Source organism: Ornithodoros turicata, chromosome 10 (genome assembly GCF_037126465.1).
Source record: "Ornithodoros turicata isolate Travis chromosome 10, ASM3712646v1, whole genome shotgun sequence".
NCBI classification, from domain to species: Eukaryota; Metazoa; Arthropoda; class Arachnida; order Ixodida; family Argasidae; genus Ornithodoros; species Ornithodoros turicata.
The window spans coordinates 26894232-26921087 of record NC_088210.1 but is presented as its reverse complement, the minus strand read 5'-3'; the positions used below and the strand labels follow the sequence as shown (position 1 = coordinate 26921087).

General features: G+C 47.4%; 1 protein-coding gene across 1 annotated transcript; it reads right to left on the bottom strand.

The window, feature by feature from the left end:
- Positions 1-1311: 1311 nt before the first annotated feature.
- On the bottom strand, positions 1312-26853 carry LOC135369775 (uncharacterized). The gene is made up of 21 exons (XM_064603293.1): positions 25274-26853; positions 24940-25142; positions 23787-23979; positions 22623-22754; positions 17895-18019; positions 17551-17718; positions 16646-16790; positions 16248-16411; positions 15645-15822; positions 15374-15590; positions 14357-14507; positions 12550-12813; positions 12257-12449; positions 11928-12059; positions 10899-11023; positions 6459-6626; positions 6076-6220; positions 4511-4671; positions 3023-3200; positions 2741-2957; positions 1312-1511 (listed from the first exon to the last, which is right to left on the bottom strand). The coding sequence occupies exons 1-21, from the start codon at positions 25422-25424 to the stop codon at positions 1346-1348; spliced, it is 3576 nt and encodes a 1191-aa protein (XP_064459363.1). The 5' UTR covers positions 25425-26853; the 3' UTR covers positions 1312-1345.
- Between the last annotated feature and the right edge of the window lie 3 nt (positions 26854-26856).

Sequence of the window (26856 nt, the reverse complement as noted above, 5' to 3'; positions counted from 1 at the left end):
AGAGAATAGAATGGAGAATCAGAGGTAGGTTGGGTTAATGGTGCCGCGATGACTGCATAAATAATGCAAACAATAATGAAATGATTCAAGTAGTCCATGGGTGTGCAAGGCATGTCACTACTACGGTCGACTGTCGTGAGCTGTCACCATGTGTAAAAACCTTTTGACCGCTTCGATGTCCCGGAAATATTTTACCACGACCACGGACTCCCAATGCCTGACTTAAGTGTGCTACGAATATTTAATGACACTGAAATGCCGGCTGGTCCGGTGCTATATATCTTTCCTGATGTAACACTATGTACCAATCTTTTGGGAAATCTTACGCACCGAAAGGGAGAAAAATGAAAATCATGTCTGGTGGTAGAAAGGCGTAATATACTCAGTAACAATAAAATCGTACTGCTCCAGCAAAACTTCCATGTTGTACAAGGAATCAGATGGGTGATCCCACCATGTCAGTAGCAATACTGTCAATGCGTAAGCGAAAAAAAAAATCCCCACTTTGGTGGGTAAGGAACTTGAAAGAACATCGTCCTATATAGAGACTGTCAAAGGCAAAGGCAAAGGCAACAGAACACCACTTGATAGAGTATAAGATGCAGCCATAGCGTGTGCCTTCCCTCGGACACAAGCTTGTACACTCTAAAAACAGAGCTTCACCGCATAGCACGTAGTGCGCCAACCATTGCCACGAATGATAGGGTTATCGCTTCCGATTCGAGGAGAGAAGGGGGCGTGCGCCTTTTTGTGGCAATTTGGGTATATGGTAATTGCCACAAAAAAAAAAAAAAAAAAAGGCGTACACTCCGCTCTCCCCTCGAATCAAAGGCGATAACCCTATCATTCGCGGCAATGATTGGCGCACTACGTGCTATGCGGTGAAGTTCTGGCCCAGGACGCGTATTTCCCCAGGGCATCAGTCGTGACGTTGCCCACATACGTGAGGCCGACAACGGCAAGCCCTTTCGCCATCACCACCACCACCACCACCACCACCACCACCACCTATTTTTAGAGTGTAGACCTGTTCCTAACATGCAATGGTTCCACTTCTACACAATAAGAACAGAATTTCACCGCATAGCACACTGTACACCAACCGTTGCCACGAATGATAGGGTTATCGTTTCTGATTCCAAAAGAGAGGGAGGCGTACGCCTTTTTGTGACAGTTTGGATATATAAAAATTGCCACAAAAAGGCGTACGCCTCCCTCTGTCTCCCAATCACAAGCGATAACCCTATCATTCGTGGCAATAGTTGGCGCAATAAAGTGCTCTATGCGGTGGAGTTCTGTTTTTAGAGTGTACATGCCACTTTTTTACAAAAGAAAAGGAATCACTTTATTTCTTATACAAGTACCGAGTACATTCAGTTAACCCATTATCTTCCAGAACCATCGCGGAGCCTTTTTCAGCGATCATCATTGCTGGGGCATTCGTGTTCCCAGTAATCACCTCCGGCATTACTGAAGCATCGATGACTCTCAAGTGGGTAACACCGCGAACTCTGCAAGAACATAAAAATGTACGGCGTCACACATTTATTTCTAATTTGTTTGAAAGAAGATTAAGATGTAAGAAAGAAGATAAGATGATATATGATATTGGGTATTGTAAGAAAGAAGATGATAAGAGGCACTCATTGTGGTGCTGCAGGGCTTGATGCGTCTAACAGACAGTGCATTTTTCGGCGGGATTGAGGTGACTTCTCTTAGATGTCCCGTCCGTCACAACACCGCCACCCCGCCCAAGTAACCCAACACGTTCTCTCGCACCACGCGACTACTGCGACTACATCAGAATTTGACATCTTAATTTATCAGTTCCATCGAAGACATTGCGCTGGTGACCATTCAACGTGCGGGGGGGGGGGGGGGAGATGTTATTATTATATCAAAAAAATAGGAGGAAAAGGTCAGCTACTGCTACGGCGGCTTGCTATTCCCAGGAAAGAAAAAGGGGGGAAAAGGAAGAAAAATGAAAAGAAAAAGGAAAACAAACAAACGAAGAGGAAATGAAACACGAAATTGTTCACAGTTCACCCAGAGGGCCACAGATCCGCAGAAACTGAACAAGTGCCTTAGTCGGCCTGCCTATATCGTGTGGAGCCTAGCAGCGTAGCCAGGGATAAGTCCGAAACCGTCAGGCGAGCGATGCGCGACCGTACACTCTTAAAAATGAACTTCACCGCATAGCACGCTCCTAATCAACCATCATCTCGAATAATATCGTTATCTGCCCTGATTTGTTGAAAACGTGCGCCTTTTCTGTGACAATTATGAACAGCATAAGTGTCACAAAAAAGGCGTACGCCTCTCGTTTTCAACAAATCAGGGCAGATAACGATATCATTCGAGATGATGGTTGGCTAGGAGACTGCTATGCGGTGAAGTTCATTTTTAAGAGTGTAGGAGAAGACGATGTTGGTGGTAATGGGTGCAGTGGAGCAGCAAGTGCGGGATGTCTCCTTCAACATGACAGGTGGCGCAGTTGGGGGACGAAAGGTGCGCTTTATTAATAAAGTAGGCGGATGCTCATTGGTGGAAACATCGAACGATTGTCTGCCTCATGAGATGGATGTTGTCTTTGTCGATGACTGAGCAGCTTCAGGCATTCCGGGAGGTACGAAACACATATCCAGCTGGCCAGCAAGATCGAGGGACGCGCGTAACTTTCCCCAGTTTTTTTATTCGGTTAATTTTGAGTAGCTGTGACCGTAAGAAGTGTTGAACGCACCTAAGTCTTGGATCGACCACTGCGCACTCGTGTGTCCCCATTGCACAAGTGCCAGCGTAGTGCCCCTCAGTGTGGGTTAGATGACGTGCGAGACACTCGAGATACTCGTCGCTGTACATAAGCTTGTCTTCGCATCCGGGCAATGGAATGTCCCAAGGTCTTGCTCCGAGGGACTTCATGGCGTCGGTTTGCATCACTTGTAATGCTATTTTTGATGCTGAAAGCGAAATGGGTGAGACAATTCTGTGACATGCTTTGCAGCTTCTCTCGCCGTTTGTATACCTTCAATGGCAATCAGTACATCATCCGGGTGAGAGAAGTAATTGGGATCTATGATTGGATGATCATATGGATCGGTAGTCCTGAGTTTAATTACGCCCCTGGACTTCAGGCCGTTGATGCCGGGTGAGACCTGAACTGCGTATTCGTCCTTTTTGGGCAGATAGTACTTGCTGTACACCTGAAAGAGAACGACGCATGCGCAGTTGTCGTAGAAGGTCGCCAAATAACCTTTTTGTTGAGGAAAACTAGCCATGCCAACTAGCACATCAATACCATGTAAGACAACAGCAGCCGAACGAGGAGCTATACTTAAGGACACGTTAACTGTATGCTACAGATCGACACCGTCCTTAAACTTAGTCATCTGTGACTGCAGTAACGAGTTCATGTGGGGTAGTTGGTAAATACACGCTGCAGAAGAAACGCAGCCAGAGACAAGGGACGATGGACAACCCACTAACAATTGGCCCACCTTCCCTTGTGTTTTTCCTTGTTTTCTGTCGCATTGAATTCTGTCAGTTGTGAGTAAGAAGTTGTTGCGTGAAGTCTGTCGTCCCTTGTCCCTAGCTGCGTTCCTTCTGTAGTGACCGGAGTAGGCGCGCGCCCCCGTGTCAGAACGTTAAGTACGGCCGCACCGCGTACCGCACCTGTAGACCGAATTGTTGCTTCCCCGACAACATGGCGCCCGCGATCTTCTCGCGTGCCCATTCTGAATGTGTGAACTACACTCTCCTCTGGCGGAGATAGAGAGTATCGGTAGTATATTGTCTCTAAATGTTAGGTATGTTTAAGGCACTTGTAACGGCAGTGGATTTCCCCAAAGACAAATTTCTTAAAGGAGCAAAGAGGTCACATTAACATCGCTCTAAAACCTTCCTCGTCTGTCCAGCTGTTCACCAAGAGTCACCATGCACGATATTTTCGCTCTGCGGTGCGTTATAGCTGTGCAATCGATGTTACAAAAAAAAAAAAAAAAACAGTCGGAGAAAGCAGCCGCGGACGGCCGACACGATGCTCACATCCCCATTTTTTTTTTCTTTATCACATCACATGACATCAGGTCACATCACGATGCTCTCGTGACGTGGTGAAGGCTGCGTGCCTTGCTTCTTTGTTTCTTTTTTTCTTCGCAGTTCACGCGCCGCTTATACAATGTTGAGCTGTGCCGCAGTACGTCACTGGTCACGTGAGGGGAGCAGCAGCGTAGGCCACGACGTCCTCTCGTTCTGCGATGCGCTCTTTTCACGAGGAGAAGGATTTTTGAAAGGTGTGCGGAACAGAGCCCATCACGCGGCTGCCCTGTAGGTCACCTCCGGTCATCGTTCTTTCGCAGGAACTCATTTTATTCATTGAAAAACACTCTGCACCGAAAAACGAAAAAAATAAAAAATAAAAATAATAATATATAAAAAAAATTCGGGGACCACCCTAGTGCTCCTTCGAAATGTTACTGGAGCTTGTCTACTGTCTCGAGGGACATTTACTTACCTTTTCGGTGTAGCCGAGTGCCACGGTATGGTATTCTTCAGACCCTACACCTGCTGGCGAAATCCCGAAGAAATAGTATTCGGCATCCGGACGGGCGTCATTCGTGATAGATGTCCTCGTAAATGAGATAGCTTCAATGCCCGCTGGTACTGAGAAAGGCCCTGGTGGTATAAAATGTAACGAGGGATCAGGAATTATGCGGATGGAACCACCAATACTCTCCTGCTTTAACACTTCTAGGTTGAAGCCACGTATAAGAGGAGGGACGTGATAGATAACGAACTGTTGGGTTCGAGCTACGTAGGTGGGAGGGGGGAGGGGATATGAAGATTTATTTTTAAAAAAATAAAAGGGTCTGTCAGGCAGAGGTCGGCTTGCTATTCCTAAAAAAAAATGAGAGAGAGGAGAAGAGAAAAAGAAGAAGAAAAAGAAGAGACGAAGAAGAAGATGAAGAAGAGACAACTCAGGAACAGGAACTGACAACTCTGAGGAGGAAGGAGAAGAAGCAGGAGGAGGAGGAGGAGAAGAGGGAGGAGGAGGAGGAGGAGGAAGAATCACACACACAAGGTCACAATATCCCAAGGCGTTCGCAAGGTCCGAAGCGTGGGAGAAAGCGGAGGAGCGCAGTGGCGTGTGGCGACGGCCCGCTGGGTCGGCTGGCGAACGGGACACAGTAAGGTAGCCAATGGCCAATGTTAGAGTGCTGTAACCTGTTTTGGACACACGACGACAGAGGGCGTCACGGTGTAGAAGGTGTTGCCGGCAGTGTAGGATGCAGTGGGGAACGTTCACCGCGCCACAGCACCACCACGCATCAGTCACCACGCCACAGCTAGTGCACAGGGGAGTGCTCGATTGACCCATTTTAAGACACGTTGTGAGCAAAACTTTTTGTGAAGTGCGTAGTAAGGGCGCTTATACCAGCACTCCAAGGTAAACAAAAACAACAACAACAGTAGATTGGGGAGCACGTAAAAAAAAGAGCTTCTATTTCACCGCATTGCAATTACCCCCATTTAGTTTAATGCCTCTAGTCTCCAAATGGACTGAAGTTACTTCTTTTTTCTTAGAGTGGGAGTCATTCTCATTTTACTACACTATAAAAACAGAAGTTCAGCGCATAGCACACTGTGTGCCAATCATTGCCAGGAATGATAGGGTTATCGCTTGTAGTTGGAAGCGGGGGGCGGGGGGGGGGGGCGTACGCCCTTTTGTGGCAATTTTCATATATACAGATTGCCACAAGAAGACGTACGCCCCCCTCTCTCTTCGAATCAGAAGCGATAACCCTATCATTCGTGGCAATGGTTGGCGCACAGCGGGCCATACGGCGAAGTTCGGTTTTTAGAGTGTATAGGTCTGATAACCGAAAGTGATCCCTGCGGTGCAAGCACAACACACTTTGAAGTATCACGTTTGCAGGTGGCAGATTACACTTCACCACTAGAAATGGGGATCATAATATTAATGCAGCCGCTTTTTCAAAATCAAAGAAGTCTACGCAACGTCAGTCATTGACATGTAACATCTTCCACGTAACCTGGCGCCCAGGAACTGCCACTCACCTGTACCACGAGAGCAATAGCTCTCATAGGCTGATAAGGCTTCAGGGTGGAGCCCAGCATTTTTTTCCAAGGTAAATGCCAACCCGCCAATGATAACATGATCTTGAAGGTTTTCGCCAACCGGAATGTCTGCTAGAACAGGTATCTGTGAAGTGGTTCGCGCAATTAGCCCCCGTTCCCAGAAGTTGTCATTGAATAATATAGCCACCAGCACGCTTGTCAATGCGCCCTTATCACAGACTAAATTATCGTCCTTGTCGGTGTCGGGCACATGCGAAAATTATGAAGTGAAAGAAAACAGGGTTGGTCTCTCCTTTTCATGCCTGATCAATTGGCGGTGGAATTTCTTAGGTGCAAAACGAATGCCATATCTTGCCGCTTACCTGAAACTGTTCGAGATGCTCCTTGGGGCCCACGCCAGATAACATCAGCAATTGAGGTGAACCGATAGCACCAGCTGAGAGGATCACCTCTCTTCTTGCTCGGGCGAAGTGTGGAACTCCAAGCTTAGCAAAATGAACTCCGACTGCACGGTTTCCTTCGAACTGAATCTAAGAAGAATGTGCAATCTGTGGCGAGCTTATCGGTTCATTTGATAAACATTCAAGACAAGGTATCCCAAGCAGCACAATGTACTGAAAGTCGAGTGCAATAGGGGTGGACGGGTAGGTGGAAGGCCTTGAAAAGACTCGTGAAACTAAAGAACATTGATAAGACACATACCGTCCACCCCTATTGCACTCTACTTTCAGTACATTGTGCTGCTTGGGATACAGTTGATTACATCTGATCGATAGGGAAACAGCTGCTCAATTGCGTGCAACTCACGACACCCCAAGCTTTGCTCATCAAGCTGCCTCTCTGCGAACACCACTCTCACCGTTTAATGATCAATTATCGCATCAATGGCAACAACTAAATGAAAGTACAAGTTTTACTGTTCAACAGAAAAAAAAATGTAACAGAAAAATTACGGCACAGCGTGTGTTGGCGACGACGTTTCGTGGATGACAACACTCTCAACTCTCCCACTCACGACGAAGTAGACGTGTGTGATTGTCTCACTTTACTTCTCAATTTCATAGAGATGAATGCAATGCCACTGTCGTCGCTTTGTTGCCGTGTGTGGCACGTGCCCGTATATGGAGCACATTCACTCACTGCACGCTCTAGTAAATTTTTCGCACACAGCTGGATATGACACCCGCATACGTGTACGCCGGTTGTACACACCGCGACAGGGGCGGATTTACGTTTATTTTAAGTCGGCTACGGAAGCAAAAGAAGTGGATAATTGATAGTTTCGGATTCTCCAAGAGTAGCTGACGTCACCGCCAGATCTAGCGTCCGTCTCTTAGCAACAGCGCGCGCACTTTTCCGGTATCCGCCATGCCGTACACCTTTTTTGTGACACTTATGCTGTTCATAATTGTCACAGAAAAGGTGTACGCCTCCCGTTTTCAACAAATCAGGGCAGATAACGATATCATTTGAGATGATGGTTGGCTAGGAGCGTGCTGTGCGGTGAAGTTCATTTTTAAGAGTGTAGTCTTAAAAATGAACTTCACCGCATAGCACGCTCCTACACTCTTAAAAATACACTTCACCTCATAGCACGCTCCAAGCCAACCATCATCCCGAGTGACATCGTTCTCTCGCATGATTTGTGAAAAACGGGAGGCGTACGCCTTTTTGTGACAATTAACATTTCTGCATAAGTGTCACGAAAAGGCGTACGCCTCCCGTTTTCAACAAATCAAGGAAGGGAACGATATCACCCGGGATGATGGTTGGCTAGGAGCGTGCTATGTGGCGAAGTTCATTTTTAAGAGTATAGCCCAAGATTTGGCCTAGCCCAAGCCTTGGCTCAAGTTTTCAACAAATCAGGGTAGATAAGGATATCATTTGAGATGATGGTTGGTTAACAGCGTGCTATGAGGCGAAGTTCACCTTTAAGAGTGTAGCCAACGATCATCCCCAATAACATCGGTCTCTCGAAATGCAAACAACTCAGGGAAAAGACATTTCCCTGACAGATTTGTTTGCATTTCGTTAATTTCTGGGCGTTTGAGGCTTACTTGTCTGTGTCGTCCCTAATTGTTGGTCTGCCTCGGCCAAATCTCGTTGTCTACATCGGTCTCTCCCCTGATTTGTTGAAAACGGGAGGCGTACATCTTTTTTGCACCGCTTATGCAGTACATAATTTGTACAAAAAAGGCGTACGCCTCCTGTTTTCAACAAATCAGGCGCGAGAACGACGCACTACAGTCGAAAAACTGAACTTCACCACATAGCACGCTCTGCGCCAAACATTGCTGCGAATGATAGGGTTATCGCTTCCCATTCGAAGAGAGAGAGAGAGAGAGAAGGGGGGTTGGGCGTACGCCTTTTTGTGTCAATTTGGATACATGATAATTTACACAAAAAGGCGTACGCCGCCCTCTTTCCTCGAATCAGAAGCGATAACCCGATCATTCGTGGCACTGGTTGGCACAGAGAGTGCTATGCGGTGAAGTTCAGCTTTTAGAGTGTAGGAATGATACTTGGCTTGGAGCGTGCTATGGGGGGGGGGGGGGATATGTTTATTAAGAAAAAGAAAGGAAAGGTCAGCCAGACGAAGGTCGGCTTGCTATTCCAAACAAAAAAGGCAAGGGAAGGGGAAGGAAAGAAAAGGGGACGAAAAGAAAAATAAGAAAAGAAAAGGGGAAGAAAGAAGGAGAAAAGGGGAAGAAAGGAAAAGTAAGAAAAGAAAAGGAGAAGAAGAAAGCAAAGGAAAAGGAAAGGAGAAGAAATGAAAAGAAGAAAGAAAAAGAAGAAACGAAAAGGAAAAGAAGAAAGAAAAAGAAGAAGAGAAAAGGAAAAGAAAAACCAAACTAAAACACAAAACTAAAACTGAAAAGTCACACACACAGTCACACAATCACAAGGCGTTGACATTGTTCGAAGGAGGAGCGCTGTGGTGACTGCCCACTGGGCCGAGAGAGAAACTCAGGGCTCACAGGGAGCCCAGGAGACCCGTGTTACGCAGAAAGCGGAGCACCGCTTTTGTGACTCTCCACTGGTTAGCTCGCTGCACAGGGCCAAGGAGTGTTGCGAGGGAAACGTCTGTCCGTCCGTCCGTGCACCCAAGCTCTGAGAGATGTTGCCAGAGCACGGCCCGATGATGGTGGTGACGCTGACAGTGGAGGAGCTGATGAGAAATATCGTCTTCTACACCGCAGCAGGGGCAAGTGGGAGATGAGACGCGGCCCATTTTGAACAGGAGTGAACGGGTGAGGGCAACGTTCAGCCGGAGACGATGTAGAAGGGTCTCCTCCTCGCGGGTACAGCGGCAGCCGATGACAAACTCCAGTGAGGGGTCGATGGACTGCAGGAACGCATTAGGTCGGATAGCGTCTACAAGAAACTGGCGGGTGCCGTCGCCGCAGAGACGCCGTATAAGCAGGCGGCACGCAGACACCGGGAGCGGTAGTAGGGGCACCGGCGTGGCCGCATCAAGCGCGGCGCGTCTCGCAGCCGCGTCAGCACATGTGTTGCCGTGTAGCCCTGTATGCCCGGGTACCCACTGAAGGCAGATACGGTGGCCGACCGAGGAGAGTTGGGCGTACTCCTGAAGTACCATGGTACGCAGATCGCTCACGACACTCGGGTGGTATGTGGACAGGAGCGCCAAAGACGCCTTGCTGTCTGTGAGGACGACCCACGCATCAGGCACAGATTCAGCGATATACCGCAGAGCGGCCAGCAGTCCGAGCAGCTCCGCATCCGTGGAGGACACTGTGTAGGGAAGTCGGAGGGCGAGGTCACGGTTTTCCTGCGAGACGTAGCAGGCCGCTGCAGATGACGCATTCGCTACCGATCCATCAGTATAGATGGCGCGGCTCAGAGGATAGGCCGAACTGAGATGCTCGAGCGCGAGCTGGCGGGCTACTGTCACAGGCACATCGTTCTTCCTCTGGAGGCCGGGAATAGTGGCACAGGTCTCGGGTCTTGCAAGCGTCCACATCGCAGGGGCGTGCAAGGGCAGGGAGAACTGTGCAGGGACGGACCCTTTGAGGCGACCGAGAGCACGACCGAAGTCAGAGGCTGGGCAGTCTTCGTCGACGTGGCGAAGGTAGTGGAGAGGGTGCCGCGTAAGGTACCGTGCGAGAACACTGAGGGTTGCCCCGTCCCGCAGAACATCGATCGACGGTTCACGTGCCTCGGCTAGGACAGAGTATGTCTCGGTGGTCGAAGGGACTCCCAAGCAGACGCGGAGGCTCCTGGCTTGGCTAAAGAGCAGATCTCGATTTCTGCTTCGGCTGATACCGTGCAGGATGGGAAGGCTATACCGGAGAGAACCCAGCACGAGGGATTGGTGGACACGGCGGAGGTCAGAAAAGGATGGGCCCCATCGCAAACCAGCGAGGCAACGAAGAACCGCCACGTAACTGTTGATCTTGGTTGTAAGAGCCTTAATGTGGCGAGACCAGGAAAGGTCACGGTCGAGTACCACGCCCAGGTACTTGCAGTACGGGACAAATGGCAGTGGTGAACCTTCAATGTCGAGCGGGAACCTCGTGAATGATCGACGAGTGAACACCATGGCCACAGTCTTGCTGGGTGAAACGGAGAGACCGCGGTCGGCGACGTGCTATGGGGTCAAGTTCGTTTTTAAGAGCGTGCGGTTCCACTGGCGTGTCAACAAAATGCCGCCGAGTTGCAGAATTTGTCCAATGGGAGAGTGGCGCTGTCAATGTTGCCAGACGTCTGTCGGCATAGGAATGCGATACTCTGAGCGAAGTTATTCAGTGACTCCAGGTAGAATAAATGCTTAGATTTACCTTTGTTGCTAAGCTTCGCAAAGTGATGTGCAGGTTGGGTCGTTCCTTCACTATTGGAAGGATGAATGCCGTGCTCGAGCTAACTCTTCTGCCGTTGGCGTTGTTTACTTGGGGTCTCGAGTACCCTGAACGAGGAAAGGACTGTCATGTCAGCACACAGGTCTACCATACTTTTGGAACAGGACTAAGAAATACTAGAAGCACTGCACGTCGTACCACGGCACATGCAAAATACGCAGAAGAATACAATAAGAACTCCACACTGTTTTCGCTGATTACGATTAGTGAACGAAGATATGTTTCATTTTTGTGGCCCAGCAAAGATAAGATAAAGAACCAGCAAAAGGAACACAACGTACTGAAAGTTCAAGAACATAGGGGTAGCCTGTCAGTCCAGAAAACAACCTTAATCTCCCCATCTACCCCTATGCACTCACTTTCAGTACATTGTGCGACTTGGGAATAGTGTCGTGGTCCCCCCTGGAATAGTGTTAGTCTCTGTGACATAGTAAGGCCAGCAATAGCTCTCTGGACTTTGATGTGGTTCCTCGAGTCATGATCATATCCGCAGCCACACTGCTGTGTGGAAACCTAAGATGAATCTTTATACTTAGTTCCAACATTCACTCATATGGTTTCTATGTGTTTAGTGTTCAGTAGGCGGTTGCCCATTGATCGATCGAAAAATTACAGTGCAGGTAAATAGAAGAGATAGTAGAAGAACAATGCAAAGGAAAACGTAACAGCAAAACAAATAAAACCCCTGATGTCCAAGAGATATAAAAAGCAAACAAACAAACAGGAGCCAACTAACGAGTGAGTACAGTTTATATGAGAAAATAGTTCAAATGTCCCGTTCCCTCAAATATTCTCTGTCCTGGTAGGCTTTCTGAAACCGCGTTGCTGACGCGTCTCACGCGTTACCTTCAGCATATCACATACTGTAGAAATTAAGTGGCAATTTCCTCTTTCATCGTCATTTCGTGTATATCCTTGTCGTCGTCGTTGTTGTTGTTCTTTGGACATTACCTATTTGGGACGGACCGTTGTAGTCGACGCTACGATATCCCAGTTGTCGCCATCCCTCCAGGTACGCCTTGCTTGCCACGGATTGGCTGGGTGCGTAGCCTATTGGGAGCTCACCCTGATGTCCGTGGTAACCTGTTGATTAAGTGCATGTCCTCAAGATGTTGAGATTGTGCAGGTTAGAAGAGAAACAGAGCGTGAATTGAATGACATACAATATATGCCACGCAAAGAGACACCAGCCTTTCGAAAGCCATTTCTTAACTGCGATGTTGTTAACTATTCTACACGTACGGATTGTTCTAGATATATGCACGTTCTCCGGACCTTACCGTTGTTAGCGTACTCGGGCACGTAGAACGTCTCGATGCTCTTGAAATAGGGAAGCACCTCTTCAAAAGACCATCCCGTAGCGCCATAGTTTGTCACCCAGCCGTCGAAGTCCTCCCTGTTTCCCCTTACATGCAACATGCCGTTGATGGTGCCTGTGCCTCCCAGTACTTTTCCTCTTATCCATCTGCTCCTCTATTGGGCGATTCCGGTACAGTGCACTTTCAAGGTTACCATTACACGAAATGCCTGTCTCACTTCAATTCACCTCTCTGGGGCGCTTTTTGTGACATACCTGTTCAATTAGACCGAGGCAAGCGTTTCGTTGCGGGACCGTTTCATACTTCCAGTCGTATTTGCCCCATAATTGAAGAGCAGCCAAAAACGGGATCTCGGTCATAGCATCCGGGGCACCTCCAGCCTCGATCACCAGAACGCTGACGTCGGCAGCAGCGCTCAGTCTATTCGCCACGATGCTTCCTGCTGATCCGCTACCGACTGCGTGGCATGTTCGATAAATGTCCACTATACGTGCAGTTCTGAGATTCGTACTGAAGACCTACTTCATTAGCAGGAAGTGTAAGAAATGCAGCAACTCACCGATTATGAAGTCATATTCATCCAGCAAAGTCCCCGTTTCGAAGTACGAGTCGGGTGGAGTGTTGGAGTATGCGAAAAAGCAAACGACGTACATGTACGACAGAAATGCCGACTTGGGTAAGCCGGGAAATTGTGGAAGCAGTGCCGTCGGTAATAGGGACATCGCGGAATTCAGGCTTTAGGTCCGCAGTAGGCTCAGTTTGACAATCTCTTCCTGACTTCGTCCTTACACCCAACTGCTATCGTTAAATCCAGTCGACATATCTGGTAATTGCTGTACGCAATACCCAACTATATCCCGGTAGTGCGCCGTAAGTAGCCTGCAGGGCTGTTGCAGGTCGTTCACTCCCGTTTGTGGCACAGAGGTGGATTCCTGGGCATGTCAGCCAACTGGAGAGCGCAAGAAAAAAAAGCAAACGCTAATGCACGTGCCTGCAGGGAGCACTGTTTGCATCACATTGCACTGAAGCAGCTGCTTGCTGGGTCACGTTTCAGGGATTTGTGAACGTTTCACAACCTTCCTGTTTTTCAGTTGTTGGGGTGTTGTACAGATCTCCGAACGCACTCCTCCTGCGGAACCATTTATCGTTATATAAATGAGATTTTCCATTTTATTCAAGGAATTATTTCACAGATGAAGAGCTGTAGTAAACAGCTCATTTAGCGGCGAACAAGCGTGTTACACCTCATGACAGCATGAACGTGTATCTTTCTCGGCGTCCGTGTGTTACATCAGGCCAGAAACTCCCCGTAAAAAAGCTGCGTTAGTTCGCTGACCGGCCACGCTGGCGCGGGCGGTGGCGGTGATTAAAAGCTGTTAAACAGACAATGATCCACTACGAGAAACAGTCTGTATTCTGTATTCCCTTCCCTCCTTCGGCTTCTCCGCAACGTAGCGTTATAGGGACCACTCGTGTAATTCGTTACCGCTATATTTTCGAGTAAACGTTATATCTCTTAAAAGTTAAGGTAGAATACCAAGTTGAAGTAATTTTTATGTTAGCCGTCGGCCGGGACGTTCTGCACTAGCCGATGATGGTGGACGTTAACCGTCGTCATCACAGTTTGTATAGAATGAGGATTCAAAGATATTCAAGCAATATTGCTATCGAATTCTTCGAAGTGCGTGCTATAAATCGCTATTTGAATACACTTAGACATACAATACATTTTACACTTCACTGCATCCGACGCCATCGCCCCCCCCCCCCCCCCCCCCCCCCCCCATTGTGTTCAATGTGGCGAGCGCTGTTGCGGCAAGTAAGCAAAATATACAATCTCACGAGAACTCATGTTCTGAGGCTGGAACACATAGAAAGTACAAATACATACCAGATCACATCTTTCATCACATATAATCTCTTCTCATGCTTTCAATGGGAGCAAGTGTAATGCACAGAAGCCTTCGCGTGTTATAACTTCCGATCACACACTTTAAATGACGGGATCACAACAAACACTGTCGCATGTTTTCGCTTTATTTCAGATCACCGCCTCGTTCAGCACAGAACATCGCCAGTTAGTCCATTATCTTCGAGAACCATCGCAGCTCCTTTAGCTCCAATCATCATTGTCGGCGCGTTGATGTTTCCTGTAGTCAGCTCAGGCATTATGGAAGCATCTATGACCCTCAGGTTAGTCACGCCACGCACTCTGTGAAGAAATTGAACGGTGTTATTGCAGTTCATGTGCACATCATCCGATCGATCGTCATGCACGTAGCTGTTGTTGTCATGTGTGCTCAAATGAAAAGTTAGTGATGACACTTTAGAAGACCCCACATAAACTGTAATGTGTCATCATTATTATGAATGATCTTTCAAAGGTGCGCGGAACAGAGCCATCTCGGTCCCTCTGTGGATCACCGACACCTCAGTGCTCTTTTAAAGGGCTATGAGAAGCTCGTTCCATCGCGTATTATGTTCCTGCTGTACAAGGCGCTGGAAAGCCTAGTTTCTTGCAATGATGTCTACCGAGCTAACCACTAGAGAGCATACTTTTCAGCAGAACGTAACATCGGAACTCTTATAATACGTTATAGGCAGCAATGGAGTTACTTCACTTTTTAAAGTAGCAATGAAAGCTTTTTTTTCTTTTTTTTTTTGCTGAGACGTGCTGCACTTGTGCAACAAATACCATGTACCTTTGCCACGGAACGACGCGCGCGAAGCCTGTGATCTGCGCACCTTCAACGAACCTTCCACTCCTTCAAAAGAGCGCGTAAGTGAACGAGGGCAGCCTACGTCACTTCGTGACGCTTGCAGTCCCGCTCGTGTTGGCTGAATTGGCTCTCCGTGCATGCTTCATGGCACGAAGTCTACTGACGGTATACGCAAAGCGATCGACCGCATTTTGCGGGCCTTTCCTTTTTTTTTTTTAATTGCGAAGCGACAATACATCGCACGGCGAAAATATTGTGCGTGGCGGTTCATAGACTGCTTCATGAATGAAACAGCGTTTACGGTCATTAAAGCCGCTGCTTTGCTACTAGAAAGATAGTTATTTAACGCAGTACCTACCTTAACCGCGGATCAACGACGGAACGGTTATGTGATCCCATCGCGCAAGTACCACCGAAGTGCCATTCTGTATGGAGCAGATGCCGCATGAGACACTCCATATAATCGTCGCTGTACATGGCCTTGTCTTCGCATCCGGGTAGCGGAATGTCCCAAAGTTTTGCTCCGAGGGCCTTCATGGGGTTGGACTGCATCACTTCTGTTGCTTTGTGAGCCACTGAAATATGAAAACTCGGTTATAACTCTTTGTAGTCTGGTAGTTTTAACTTGCCTTGAATGCCGGTCAAAATATCATCTGGATGCGAGAAGTACTTCGGGTCAAAGAGTGGAGGGTCATGCGGGTCGGCGGATTGGAGCCTTATCTCGCCCCTGGACTTGATTTTGTTGATGCATCCTGCAACCTGAATGGCAGGCTGGCCTCTCTTGGGCAAATAGTACGTGTCGTACACCTGAGAAAAAGAAAAAAATAGGAAATGTTAGGGACTGTGAAAACATGAATAATAGTAAGGGTGTACATGTCTCCGCAGCAACCTATAGTAAGTAGTGTAGTATAGTAGTGTAGTGTAATGGAATGGAGTGTGTAGTGTAGTGTAGTGTAGTGTAGTGGAATACTACATCATCACATGTTGATACTCTTCATCATTCGAACATTGCGTTTCTTCTGTCTCCTACTCCCTTCCCCTCTTCCCCTACTTGGGGTTGGAGTCCTTGACGTTCTCGAGGTCTTCCAGTCCTGGAATCGTTGGATGGAACAACTCATCGTTCACTCTAGCTACAACTTGAGAACCTTGCCAATTGCACTTTATCCCCTTTCGAGCTGTTTCCTTGGTTATCTGTATTATAATTAGCTTGCAGGTTGTATGTAGCTACTTACCTCATCCTTGTAGCCCAGGGCCTTGTGGAAGAGCTCTCCCGGTTCAGACGCCGGAGATATTCCAAAGAAGAGGAACTGAGTATCGGGATGCTCCAAAGTGTTGTTTGAGATTGGTGTTCTCATAAAGGCAATGCCTTCGATGCCGGCTGGTACTGAGTAAGGCCCTAGAAGCGTTAAAGCTCTAAATTACAGTAACACAGATAGACCAGACAGGGCATTAAAACATTCTCATACATTTTTTGAAGTGCGGTGTCTGCATGGTCTTAGTAAGTCTATTCGTTCGTACTCGCGGCGTTATTGGGGGGGGGGGGGTGCGAAAGGTGCGTTCATCTGTTTGAAGGTCCTCATATCTCCTGAAGGTCCATTTACCATAACACTACACGTAGTCCCGCGCTTACCGTCATTGTCACTGCAATATGCGGTCATCGCTGAAGGGTCGTCAGGCTGCAGTTCGGCGTCCTCTTCCAAAGTTGCCGCTAGCCCGCCAATGAAAATATGATCTTGAAGGTTTTGCCCAACAGGAAGATCCGCCAGTACAGGGATCTAGTAAAGGGAACACCAAAAGCTGAATATATTGAACCGGTACTGCATAGCTCTGTCGGTACACCAAGCGTCTCGGAGCAGCTGGTCGCACTGGCGCAATCTACCTCTTTATTTTTCATTTTCGATCTCTATTCATCCAGCTCTGTCGCTCTATCTGCCGCCGTCACTCATGGTCATAGTTGTCTAGCAACACAAAATACCATAATCTTACTACTGTATTAATATTATGGTAGTGCTTGGGCCCCGGGAGTATTGTGATGCACCCAAATATGCCTGGGGAAGACCATGTAACGCATATTGCGTTCCAGTCTGTACTACGTGGCTGCTGCACCGATCTGCATCCTGGGGTGACAGGACTCGACATTCATATCATGCTTGTAGATCGGTTTAATCCATTCGTCGACTTAAAAAGAAAAAAACTGTACTTCTACGACCTTGTCCAAGTGTTGAAGTCAAGGTGAAGAAGAATAACGACTGAATCGATGTGATGATGTGCGAAAATTAGCTGTCCCAGACATCCTGATGAAAACTAATGACCAAATACAGAAATCCGTTGTTCAAAATGAAATGGGGTAGGATACCGGAATACAATTGGTTGCTTCATGAATTCAACACCTCACGTCATCATCATTATATATCTCTGGTTGTTGTGGTTGTCCTGGGTTTTATCCCCTGCAAAGCAGTAAGCTACTGCAACTATTCTTTTACTCTTTTCAACGTGCACTACATGTGCTGCAACTTGCAAACCCTTAGCCCTTGCCTTATGTTCCTCAAGATGCTCCTTCGGTCCCACACCTGACAGCATCAGCAGCTGAGGAGAATTGAGGGCTCCAGAAGAGAGAATCACTTCTCTTGTAGCTTGAGCAAAGTGCTGGGTTCCAAGCTTTTCGAAGCGAACGCCGACTGCACGTTTTCCATCGAATTCAATCTGAAGGCAAAGTGTGACATTTAGCGAGCCTGCATTGTGGTTCGAAGCTTGATCAATAGAATGGACATGAGTTAATTGAATGACCAACCCACGCGATGTGCGTACCCAACTCATAGAAGTTTAATGATACGACAGCAGGGTTGCACCAGTTTCAGTTTAGTGAACGTGAAATTTACCTTCGTTGCGAGGCTTGCCAAAGTAATGTCCAAGTTTGGCCTTTCCTTTACAATCGGAAGAATGAATGCCTTGCTTGAACTAACTCGCTTGCCGTCTTTGGTGTTCAGTTGAACTCTTGAGTATCCTAAGGAACATGACATTGACGTAAGAACAGGATGTTCGCTGAAGCCTATAGACATCACACAGATGGTCAAAAAGAGATCCGTTTACATTGTCGATGGAAGATAATATAATAATTGGGGGTTTACGTCGCGAGGCAACGACATTGTCGATGGAAGAAAAATACATGTCAGAAGTATCATCCAAGTGTCCGTAAAGGAAAAAAAAAGCTAAATCTGATAAAAGAATGCTCTGGAGATATGTCATCGTGTTTGTGATGGTCACAGCTAGGGTCCTTTTGGGTTACCGCTCGTGTATTGTACGTTTGCTTCTTTTTTTTCCTTTTTTTTTGCTAATTGAGAGCGAGGATATTGCGTGTGTCGCTACAACAAAACACTTCCCAGACATTTTGGTCTCACTTGGAATCATTACGATGTACTGCCTTTGAGTCCTGTGAGTCCTGCCTTTGAGTCCGAGGGATGGCGCAGCGAGCGAAATGGTTCGCGCAGACACCGCTTCACAACATTTTGGCGCTTGCTTGGAAATACGGTACCGCTGATGTAACGTCTTCCTTTTGTGTTATTTTTGTTTTCTCTTGGCGCGCGACGGGTCAAGCGAAATCTTGTGCAAACATATGACCGCTCGTGCTCACCCATGCCAAGTCCAACACTGTAAACACGCATATCGCGCTCATCCAGACGGAACAATTAGTGGCGCGGCTTTTGAATGCGCACAGGCTGTCCAGCTGTCTCCTGAACTTCTTCGTCGATCTGTTGCTGTTCTGTGCTGTGTTGTTCTCGGGCGAAGGGTTAGTCACCAGTCGTTTCGTGTGATTTCTGCAATGCTTTCGCATATAATAAATGAAATTCCTCGTAACACACAAAAAAAGCTAGGTTGGACACGACGCGGTTGAAACACGTTGGTGTCGGCATGTTATAGCCTACCGACATTACGCGGAAATTGCGAAACGAAGCCGCAACCTGTTTTTGTTATTTTCTGTCACCCTGGGCTTACAAATTTCAGACCACGTTGTGGTGGCGCAAAACGCTTCATTTACTTGCACAGTCAGCGGAAATGAAATAAAACTGCAAAGAGGCTGCATAACGTTTCCCATATCCTTGGACATCAGTGGAGAAGGAGGAAAAAGGTAAAAGAGAAGAAGAAAAGGGAAGAAAAGCAGGGTAGAGGAGAAAAATGTGTCTGCCTGGACCATACAGCTGATTGGAACGTAAAGTGCGAATGGAGGTTTCCAGTTTGGTCGTCTCTAAAATTCGGGTCTGTTGTGCTCATCCTGGTCGTCACTAATCGCTGCCCCAGACTTCGCCCAAGCACAGATCAGCACGCCGCGAACTGGGTCTCTGATGTCCCATTCGTCTGGAAGTGACCTTCAGCTCGTGGTTCTGTCAGTCTGGATCTCGGAGTGAGAGCATTTCATAACAAATTGTCATTGTGAGTGTCATCTTGCCTATCCGCGCAGGAACTTCCAGAAATCCTCTCTAGCTTTCTTTTTCGTCCTCGTCGTGGCTGCCGACATCACGACCTTGTCTCGATTAGCAAAAACCGCACGGCACACTGATTACAATTGTTCTGGCCTGGCGTACGTCCTTCTGTAATCGGGAACTCTAATTCGCATGCTTCGAGGATAGCGAGGGTCAACAAGCTCTAGCAGGAGGTAGTCGTTATAAATTCGCGCAAGGTACGTACACCACCCTTTTCTCGTTCCGCAAGGCGTCGTCCAGTACCTACAACGAAGAGGCAGTACTGCCGGTTGGTTATACGTAACCTCTCCAAAAGTGCACTTCCACAGACCGCACTTCCTCAGTTCCGGTACGTGACTCTGTCCTGTACGCTTGCTACCGTCCGCCAGTTGGTCCTGATATTTCGCGAATGTTCCGGTCACTATACAAGGCATGTTCAGCGCAGCACAGAACTGAGCATGGGCTCAATATCGGGCTCCACTAGAGAGGACTCCCAAAACTACAGCGATGTTCACGTCCATATGATCTTGTCCGATGCTTGGTGGACGCTCAGTGTCAGCCACACCTAAAGTCTGTACATTTTGCACTGCAGTGTTAGTTCACTGCGCAATCCTTTTCTGCGTTCAGAAACGACTTTCATGTCCGCAAGTGCACAACGATGGGTGATGGTTTCCGAGCGCCTTTAAGCTACTGAACAGGTGCATTAGTGACAGACAGACGTAACTAAAGCCCACAATATTCACATGTAACTAAAGCCCAAAATACTGACATGTAACTAAAGCACTTGTAGCGCGGCGCATTCTGCGTACTCTACCAAAAAAAGACGCCGTAAGCCGCTTTCTCCTTTCTTGTTTCCACCGGAGGCTCAGCGACTGCTCTACGGTGTCTTCCTGTAATGCGGCATGCTCCTCCTTTGAGAGCTCAATCAATTTTTTGTAGTCGATGCATGCCGTTGCGAAGGACGTTGGCTCCATGTCTGGTCTTTGCGCTTGTTCCCCATAGTCAGCAATTCGGCGCTCGGGCTTCTTACACAGGGCTGGAAGGCTGGCCTTCTTGGCTTTGGTGTTGAGACGGCGCTTGGCCCTTGCCTGTTCACGTGCATTACAACGTTTTTGAAGGCTCAAAGTGTACTTCCCTGGCTTTGTTTGACACATCTCCTTGTGCACACGATATGCAAACCTTCACGTGAGTTCACTGATACGGCTGCGGCAAATGCACGTGTTTGGAAAGACCGCCGCTGACAGAAGTTGATCCGCTTTCCCCCAACAAACTTCGCGATAACGGAATTGAAGTGCTCGGCGGCGTTATTGTCAACATTCATCAACAAGCTGCGAGCATTGCCTGCAACACGACTTAGTGTGATCTCAGTGACTAAGTGACTCAGTGATCTCCAGTGTGATCTGAGTGCGCAACCCTGTTCTGCACTCATGAATTATTTCCATGTCTCAAACAGCCAGAAGCTTTCGTGCCTGTCCGCAATGGCTTTGCTTCAAATGTTTCCTTTATACGATAGCTGACTGGTGCTCCGAATTTTTTCTTGCATTCCTGTTTTTAATACACAATTTCCAATGAAGTGAGGCTAAACGCGATCGTCCCGGTGGCGTTATATGGGGGAATGACATGCCACGATCATGCCCTCCCCCGCCCCTCCCCCCCCCCCCCGAGAAAATAAACATCGATGAATGAACAGCTCATGTATAGTATAGTCCGTTCACGTATTTGCGGCAGGGCTAAGCTGCGTGTGCTCGTGCTCCTGCGTCACAGTCAACGTCGGCCTCGTCGTCCACCTGCACGTGCAGCGGTATAGCATTTCCAGCGCTCAAATTGTTGTGTCTTGTGACGATACCCTCCATGGGAGATGGCAGCACTGCGCTGCCCATTCTGAAGCGGCATACTCCACGGATGACCATACCTGACAAAAACTCGTGTGCCGAGTCAACGGCTTAACATAGATGAAATCTTTTTGTTGGTATTGGTTCTTGATATGTTTTTCTAGTGCGTGATCGAGCCAGATTTTCGATTTTGGGCGGCTCTATTTTGTAAGCGGGCGGAATCTCGAAATATAGCTTTTCCCAAACCTTTCGACGACGATATAAAAATTTCTGAGTCTAAAACGCAAAATCTGCTTCGATCAGGCACTAGATATAAGCATCCTCTTCCATTTAAAAGCAGTTGCACGGAGATCAACCAAATTTTCGCGGCGCTACGGGAGTTGAAAAATGTATGGGGATTCCCATAGAGCGTCGGTGGTGATGCACCGCCTTAAAGCTCTCCCGCCTGAAATTGGCTGTTCATTCACTGCTTCCAACAGTGTTGCCAACAGTCAGCCGTAGCTTGCTTCTTGAGCGTCGCAGCTCAAAAGAGGCAATAGCACAAAATACGTTACTGCTCTGAAATGTAGTCTGGACTTCTTTAGATGGGGGGGGGGGGGATATACTTATTACAACAAAGAAAAAACGGGAGGAAAGGTCAGCCAAACGGGACGTTGGGTTGCTATTCCGCAAAGAAAAAGTAAAAATAAATGGAAGAATAAAAAATAAAAAGGAAAGAAACCAATTAGGTATGAAATAAGGGTAAATTAACAAACGGTGAAAGAAGGATGAGATCGATTAAAGAAGAAGATGACTAAAAAAAGATGAGGTTAATTCGTTGAGGGTGTGGCACTGAAGATCGGGTATTTTGCAGCGACAAGCTGTTAAAGGCCCAATTTCCTGAAGATCCTGTCCTGTACGTACGTCGCATCGCCTAAAACCCAGCGCGCGCCGCAAGTGTTTCTCCCTGTCTTGGCGCGAGATGAAGCGAAAAAACAAGAAAAATTCGCGAGATGCAGATTGGTCATTTCTGAGAGTCACGTTGGCGATGACGTTGGCGTCACGTGCCTCGGAAGAACAACAGCGGCAGCGGTGGTTGCCGCTTTTTTTGTTTGGGTCAGTTTTTACCAACGATGTTGATTTCTGGTTTACATGTTTTCTTCAACAGAACAAATGAGAAAATTAAACTCACCGCTCGATAAGGAAACAAGAACTTAGCGCTTCCTGGTTTTCCGTTTACCGTAACACGATGGACATCATTACGTTTCTGAAGAAATATCTTTCCGTGCTGCTGAAGATTACATACCTAATCTAATCTAAATGTGCACGTGACCATTACCTATTTGTGATGGACCATTGTAGTCGACATACTGGTATCCAAGTTCTGCCATGCCGTCTAAGAACGCTTCGCTCGCTTTAGTGTGGTAGGGCGCGTAACCAACAGCCACCTCACCGTCGTTCCCATGGTAACCTGTTGTTTGAATGCAGACGGCAAAATTATTCAACAATCAACATTAACGAAAGCAGAAAGAACGCATTTGCGGATTACGTCGGTCGGATTGCTTTGTTCGTATCTGCATGCTGCTTGATTAAGCACCTAAACCGATCTACTGCACGCTTTCTCATACGTTGACATGGTCACCTATGTTGCCAGTTTTCGATATTGCCGTTACGGATAAAGTAAAGGTTACGTTTTCGACTGGGATTAACATTTAGCTGCTGTACAGTCACATTCAATATGCGCTTAGCTTGTTTTATTGACATTTCTCCTCTTCTGTTCCACTTAGTATTCCTGATTTGCCATACACTCTTAAAAATGAACTTCACCGCATAGCACGCTCCTAGCCAACCATAATCTCGAATGATATCGTTATCTGCCCTGATTTGTTGAAAACGGTAGGCGTACGCCTTTTTTGTGACAATTATGAACAGCATAAGTGTCACAAAAAAGGCGTACGCCTCCCGTTTTCAACAAATCAGGGCAGATAACGATATCATTCGAGATTATGGTTGGCTAGGAGCGTGCTATGCGGTGAAGTTCATTTTTAAGAGTGTATCGTCGCCTACATGGGGTCTACACCCACTGGCACTGGCCCACTGCACCCATTACTCCCACTTGCACTTGCACTGGCATGCGCACACTGTCTTTCGGAAAAGACTTAGCTGTGTGGAACAGTGCTGCTTGCAACACACTCGTCTCTAATCTTCAGGTCGTGGCGTAAAGATCCCCTATCGGAAGTGCTGCGCAAAGGAGCTATATTCCAAAATTGTTTCCGAGTGGTGGTCGCGCGACCCATGCAGCGTCACCAATCGGGAGAGGTACTTGGGCTTCGTCTGCCTGTAACGCCCGCACCGTCTCCACTGCCTGCTGGCCCCTCCTCTTACTCGATCTTAGTATATAGCTCTTCCGTGCTCCACGCCGCCGATAGGGGATCATTCCTCCATCCGGGCTGGAGGCCCAAACACAGACAAATGTGTCTCAAGCAGTACGGCACGTTCTTACCGTTGTTGGCGTACTCAGGCACGTAGAACGTCTCAATTTCCTTGAAATAAGGAAGCACGTCTTCGTAAGACCATCCTGTTGCACCAAAGTTTTCTACCCATCCCTCGTAATCCTCTTTGTTCCCTCGAACATAGACCATGCCGTTGAGGACGCTTGTTCCTCCGAGTACCTTGCCTCTTGTCCATCTGCTTCTCTGTTGGGTGTTAAGTGTTACAAAATCACGAAGAGTCGTTTGTAATGGGCATTACAGTGACGGGACAGTGAGATCTTAAATGTAAGATTGCGTCACTGTATATGGTTACGATAGAATACCCATCACACGGCAAGCTGAATGTTATTCCCAGCAAATGGCATTCGCGTAGAATGATATCCGTTTAGTGTCACTCGGTGAAATCAAAGCGCAATACATGCGAGTGGTATTCGCCCAACGAATGAGTTCCTGAGTTCGGGGAACTCATTCGCTGTTCTCTCTCGTACAGACAGCGTTCCGCGCATTAGAGAGGTAGCAAAAACAACAAGGGTAAACTGTTTGAAGAAATGAAAGGCGTATGAAATGTTGTACTCCAATATTTTACCACGAATTTCATATCTTTTGACACGAAGGAAGGAAGACCGAACACTGTTTTTCGGAGGACTAACCTCGTTCCTAGTCACCACGTTGCCAAGTGCGTCACTGTGATAAAGCGGTGCAAAAAGGTTTACACAGGACATGCGCTGTGACGGTACGTCTTTTTTGCGTGAGCTGAGGTGCACACCTCACGTGAGTCGCCAAACACGTGGTCCACCTCAAACTTCCTTTCTCTTTATTTCATGCCCTCCGTATCTGGGCACAGCCTTCACAAACTGGAAGCATGGGCACTAGAGGGGTTGCGCAGTCCCCTAACGCACTTCTACTGAAACACAGCACCCTTATGAGGAAAAAAGATAAAACGGAATATGTTTAAGATTTACAAGTATTCGTATGTGAGGTTATTTACCTGCTCTTAAAGGCTAGAGAAAGTCAGATAGAGGCTAAGGTATGGAATGTAACACCAACGATATTGAAAGACACCATGAGGAATAACTTCCGAGGCATGTCAAGTGATGCATAAATAAGAAACATGTGCACTTCCCGCATGTGATTATTCATGTACACCCGCACGAAGTGTGTTACCTTCTCTTTGAGACCAAGACAGGCGTTTTCTTGAGGGACCGTCTCGTACTTCCAGTCGTATTTGCCTCCCAACTGAAGAGCAGCCAAGAACGGGACCTCCGTCAGAACATCGGGGGCTCCTCCAGCCTCAATCAGTAGGACGGTGACGTCAGGAATTGCGCTCAGTCTGTTCGCAACAACGCTTCCTGCTGATCCGCTACCGACTGCACCGAAATGTGCGCTATTATACACGCTGCACGTACCGACACGCACCCTGAGAAGGTATACACCAAGCGTAGCAGTGCCGTATAAGGCCCAAGCCAGAGCTAAAAATTAATGAACTATACCTACTTACCAACTATAAAATCATATTCCTCCCTCAAGGTTTCCGCTTCGTAGTACGTATCGGGCGGAGTGTTCGACACAGCCAGGAGACACGCGCTTAAAAAAGACGACAACACAGCCGACTTGGCTTGCGGCAGCAGAGAAGCGTGCAGAGGTGACATATCTGCACTGGCGGCGCAGTTTTTGTGCAAAGGAAACGGAAAGTTGACTGAGCAAGTTGGAAAGTGGCAGTAATGAAGATAGGAGCAATGGTCCTCTCCCCTTTCCTCCCCGCCCTTTACCTGCCAACTGCGGGCGATTCCTTGAGGTCACCTTGGAGAGGGACGCCCTTTCCTGGCGGAGTGTCCACCTAATTTGTTATATGCCTATAAATTATAATATTTTTTTATTGTGTTTGCTCTCGCATACCAGTCATTGGCATGTTTTTGTAACGCAGAATGACACGTTATATTATTGTTGAAGTCGAAAGGAGCCCTTCCTTCAGGTCCCCTTGTTGATGTTCGAATTTCATGCGCGAAAGATTACCTCGAAAGATACTCCCGCATCTTCACATTTAAAACTTCCTCGTGATAGTTTTAGCACATACGTAAATATTATCGTCTTAGAATCAGGCTTCCGAATCTCGTGGCCCCAGTACCTATACTGGCCCCCTTTACCACGTAGAAGGGCCTCTATGTCTAACAGGCAGCGCTGTTCCTATCACCTATGCTTAACACTTTTCCCTATATCCACACGCGTGACCTCGCAAATCTCTTCTCTTACTCTTGTTTGCTATATATTTCGCTATATCCTCAATTTTGATCACCTGAGTAACCGCATACTTTTTACGAAAGCTCGTCGTTCTTTAAAATTGTTTTGAGATGCTTCATCCTCTATAATTAAATTTCTTTCCCGTCACCAATACGTACATGTATACATGACACGCAAGTAGCATGAAGGTAACATATGATGCTGGTAGAAAAATGGATTTAAGGATGATGAATGAAAGAGCTAATTTATTTTTCACGTAGAGATATATTTGTTTCTGTCAGTGTTGCTGCGTGGTGTCTGTACATTCGCATCCATATCAGCTGTCTCGCTGGTTTCGGCAATGTGAGCACACTGAATACCAGACTGGGATATTTAATGTGCGGCGGAGTAGTTTGCAAGAGCTGCTTAGAAACAATGCGGTTCTGGAAGGACTGCGCCGAAGCGGCACACAGCGGAAGATTAGTGGTAGAGCGTAATACAGGGTGGATTTGAAAGGAATCGCTTTATCTGCGGAAGCGAAGGTAATTACGTTACCACGTTACGTTTACGCTCCTGAATACAGTTCGAAACGCTGTGGAGCGCGAAGCGCAGACAATGTGTCGTGGGTGAATGTGGTTCTCCTATAGCATGGGGTGTCGTGTGAGCACTGTCACTAGTGATTTATCTAGGTCACTCCTAACATCCCCAAATCTGGAAGACACCCCCTAAAATTTTGTGAGATTACGCAATATTTCGTCAAGGAGCATAAACATTTGTGGGAGTAGCCTGCTTGTCGTGACGTTTTCTCTCCCCCCCCCCCCCCCCCTTGCTGCGGAACCCGACACACCCCAGGGATCAATTTTT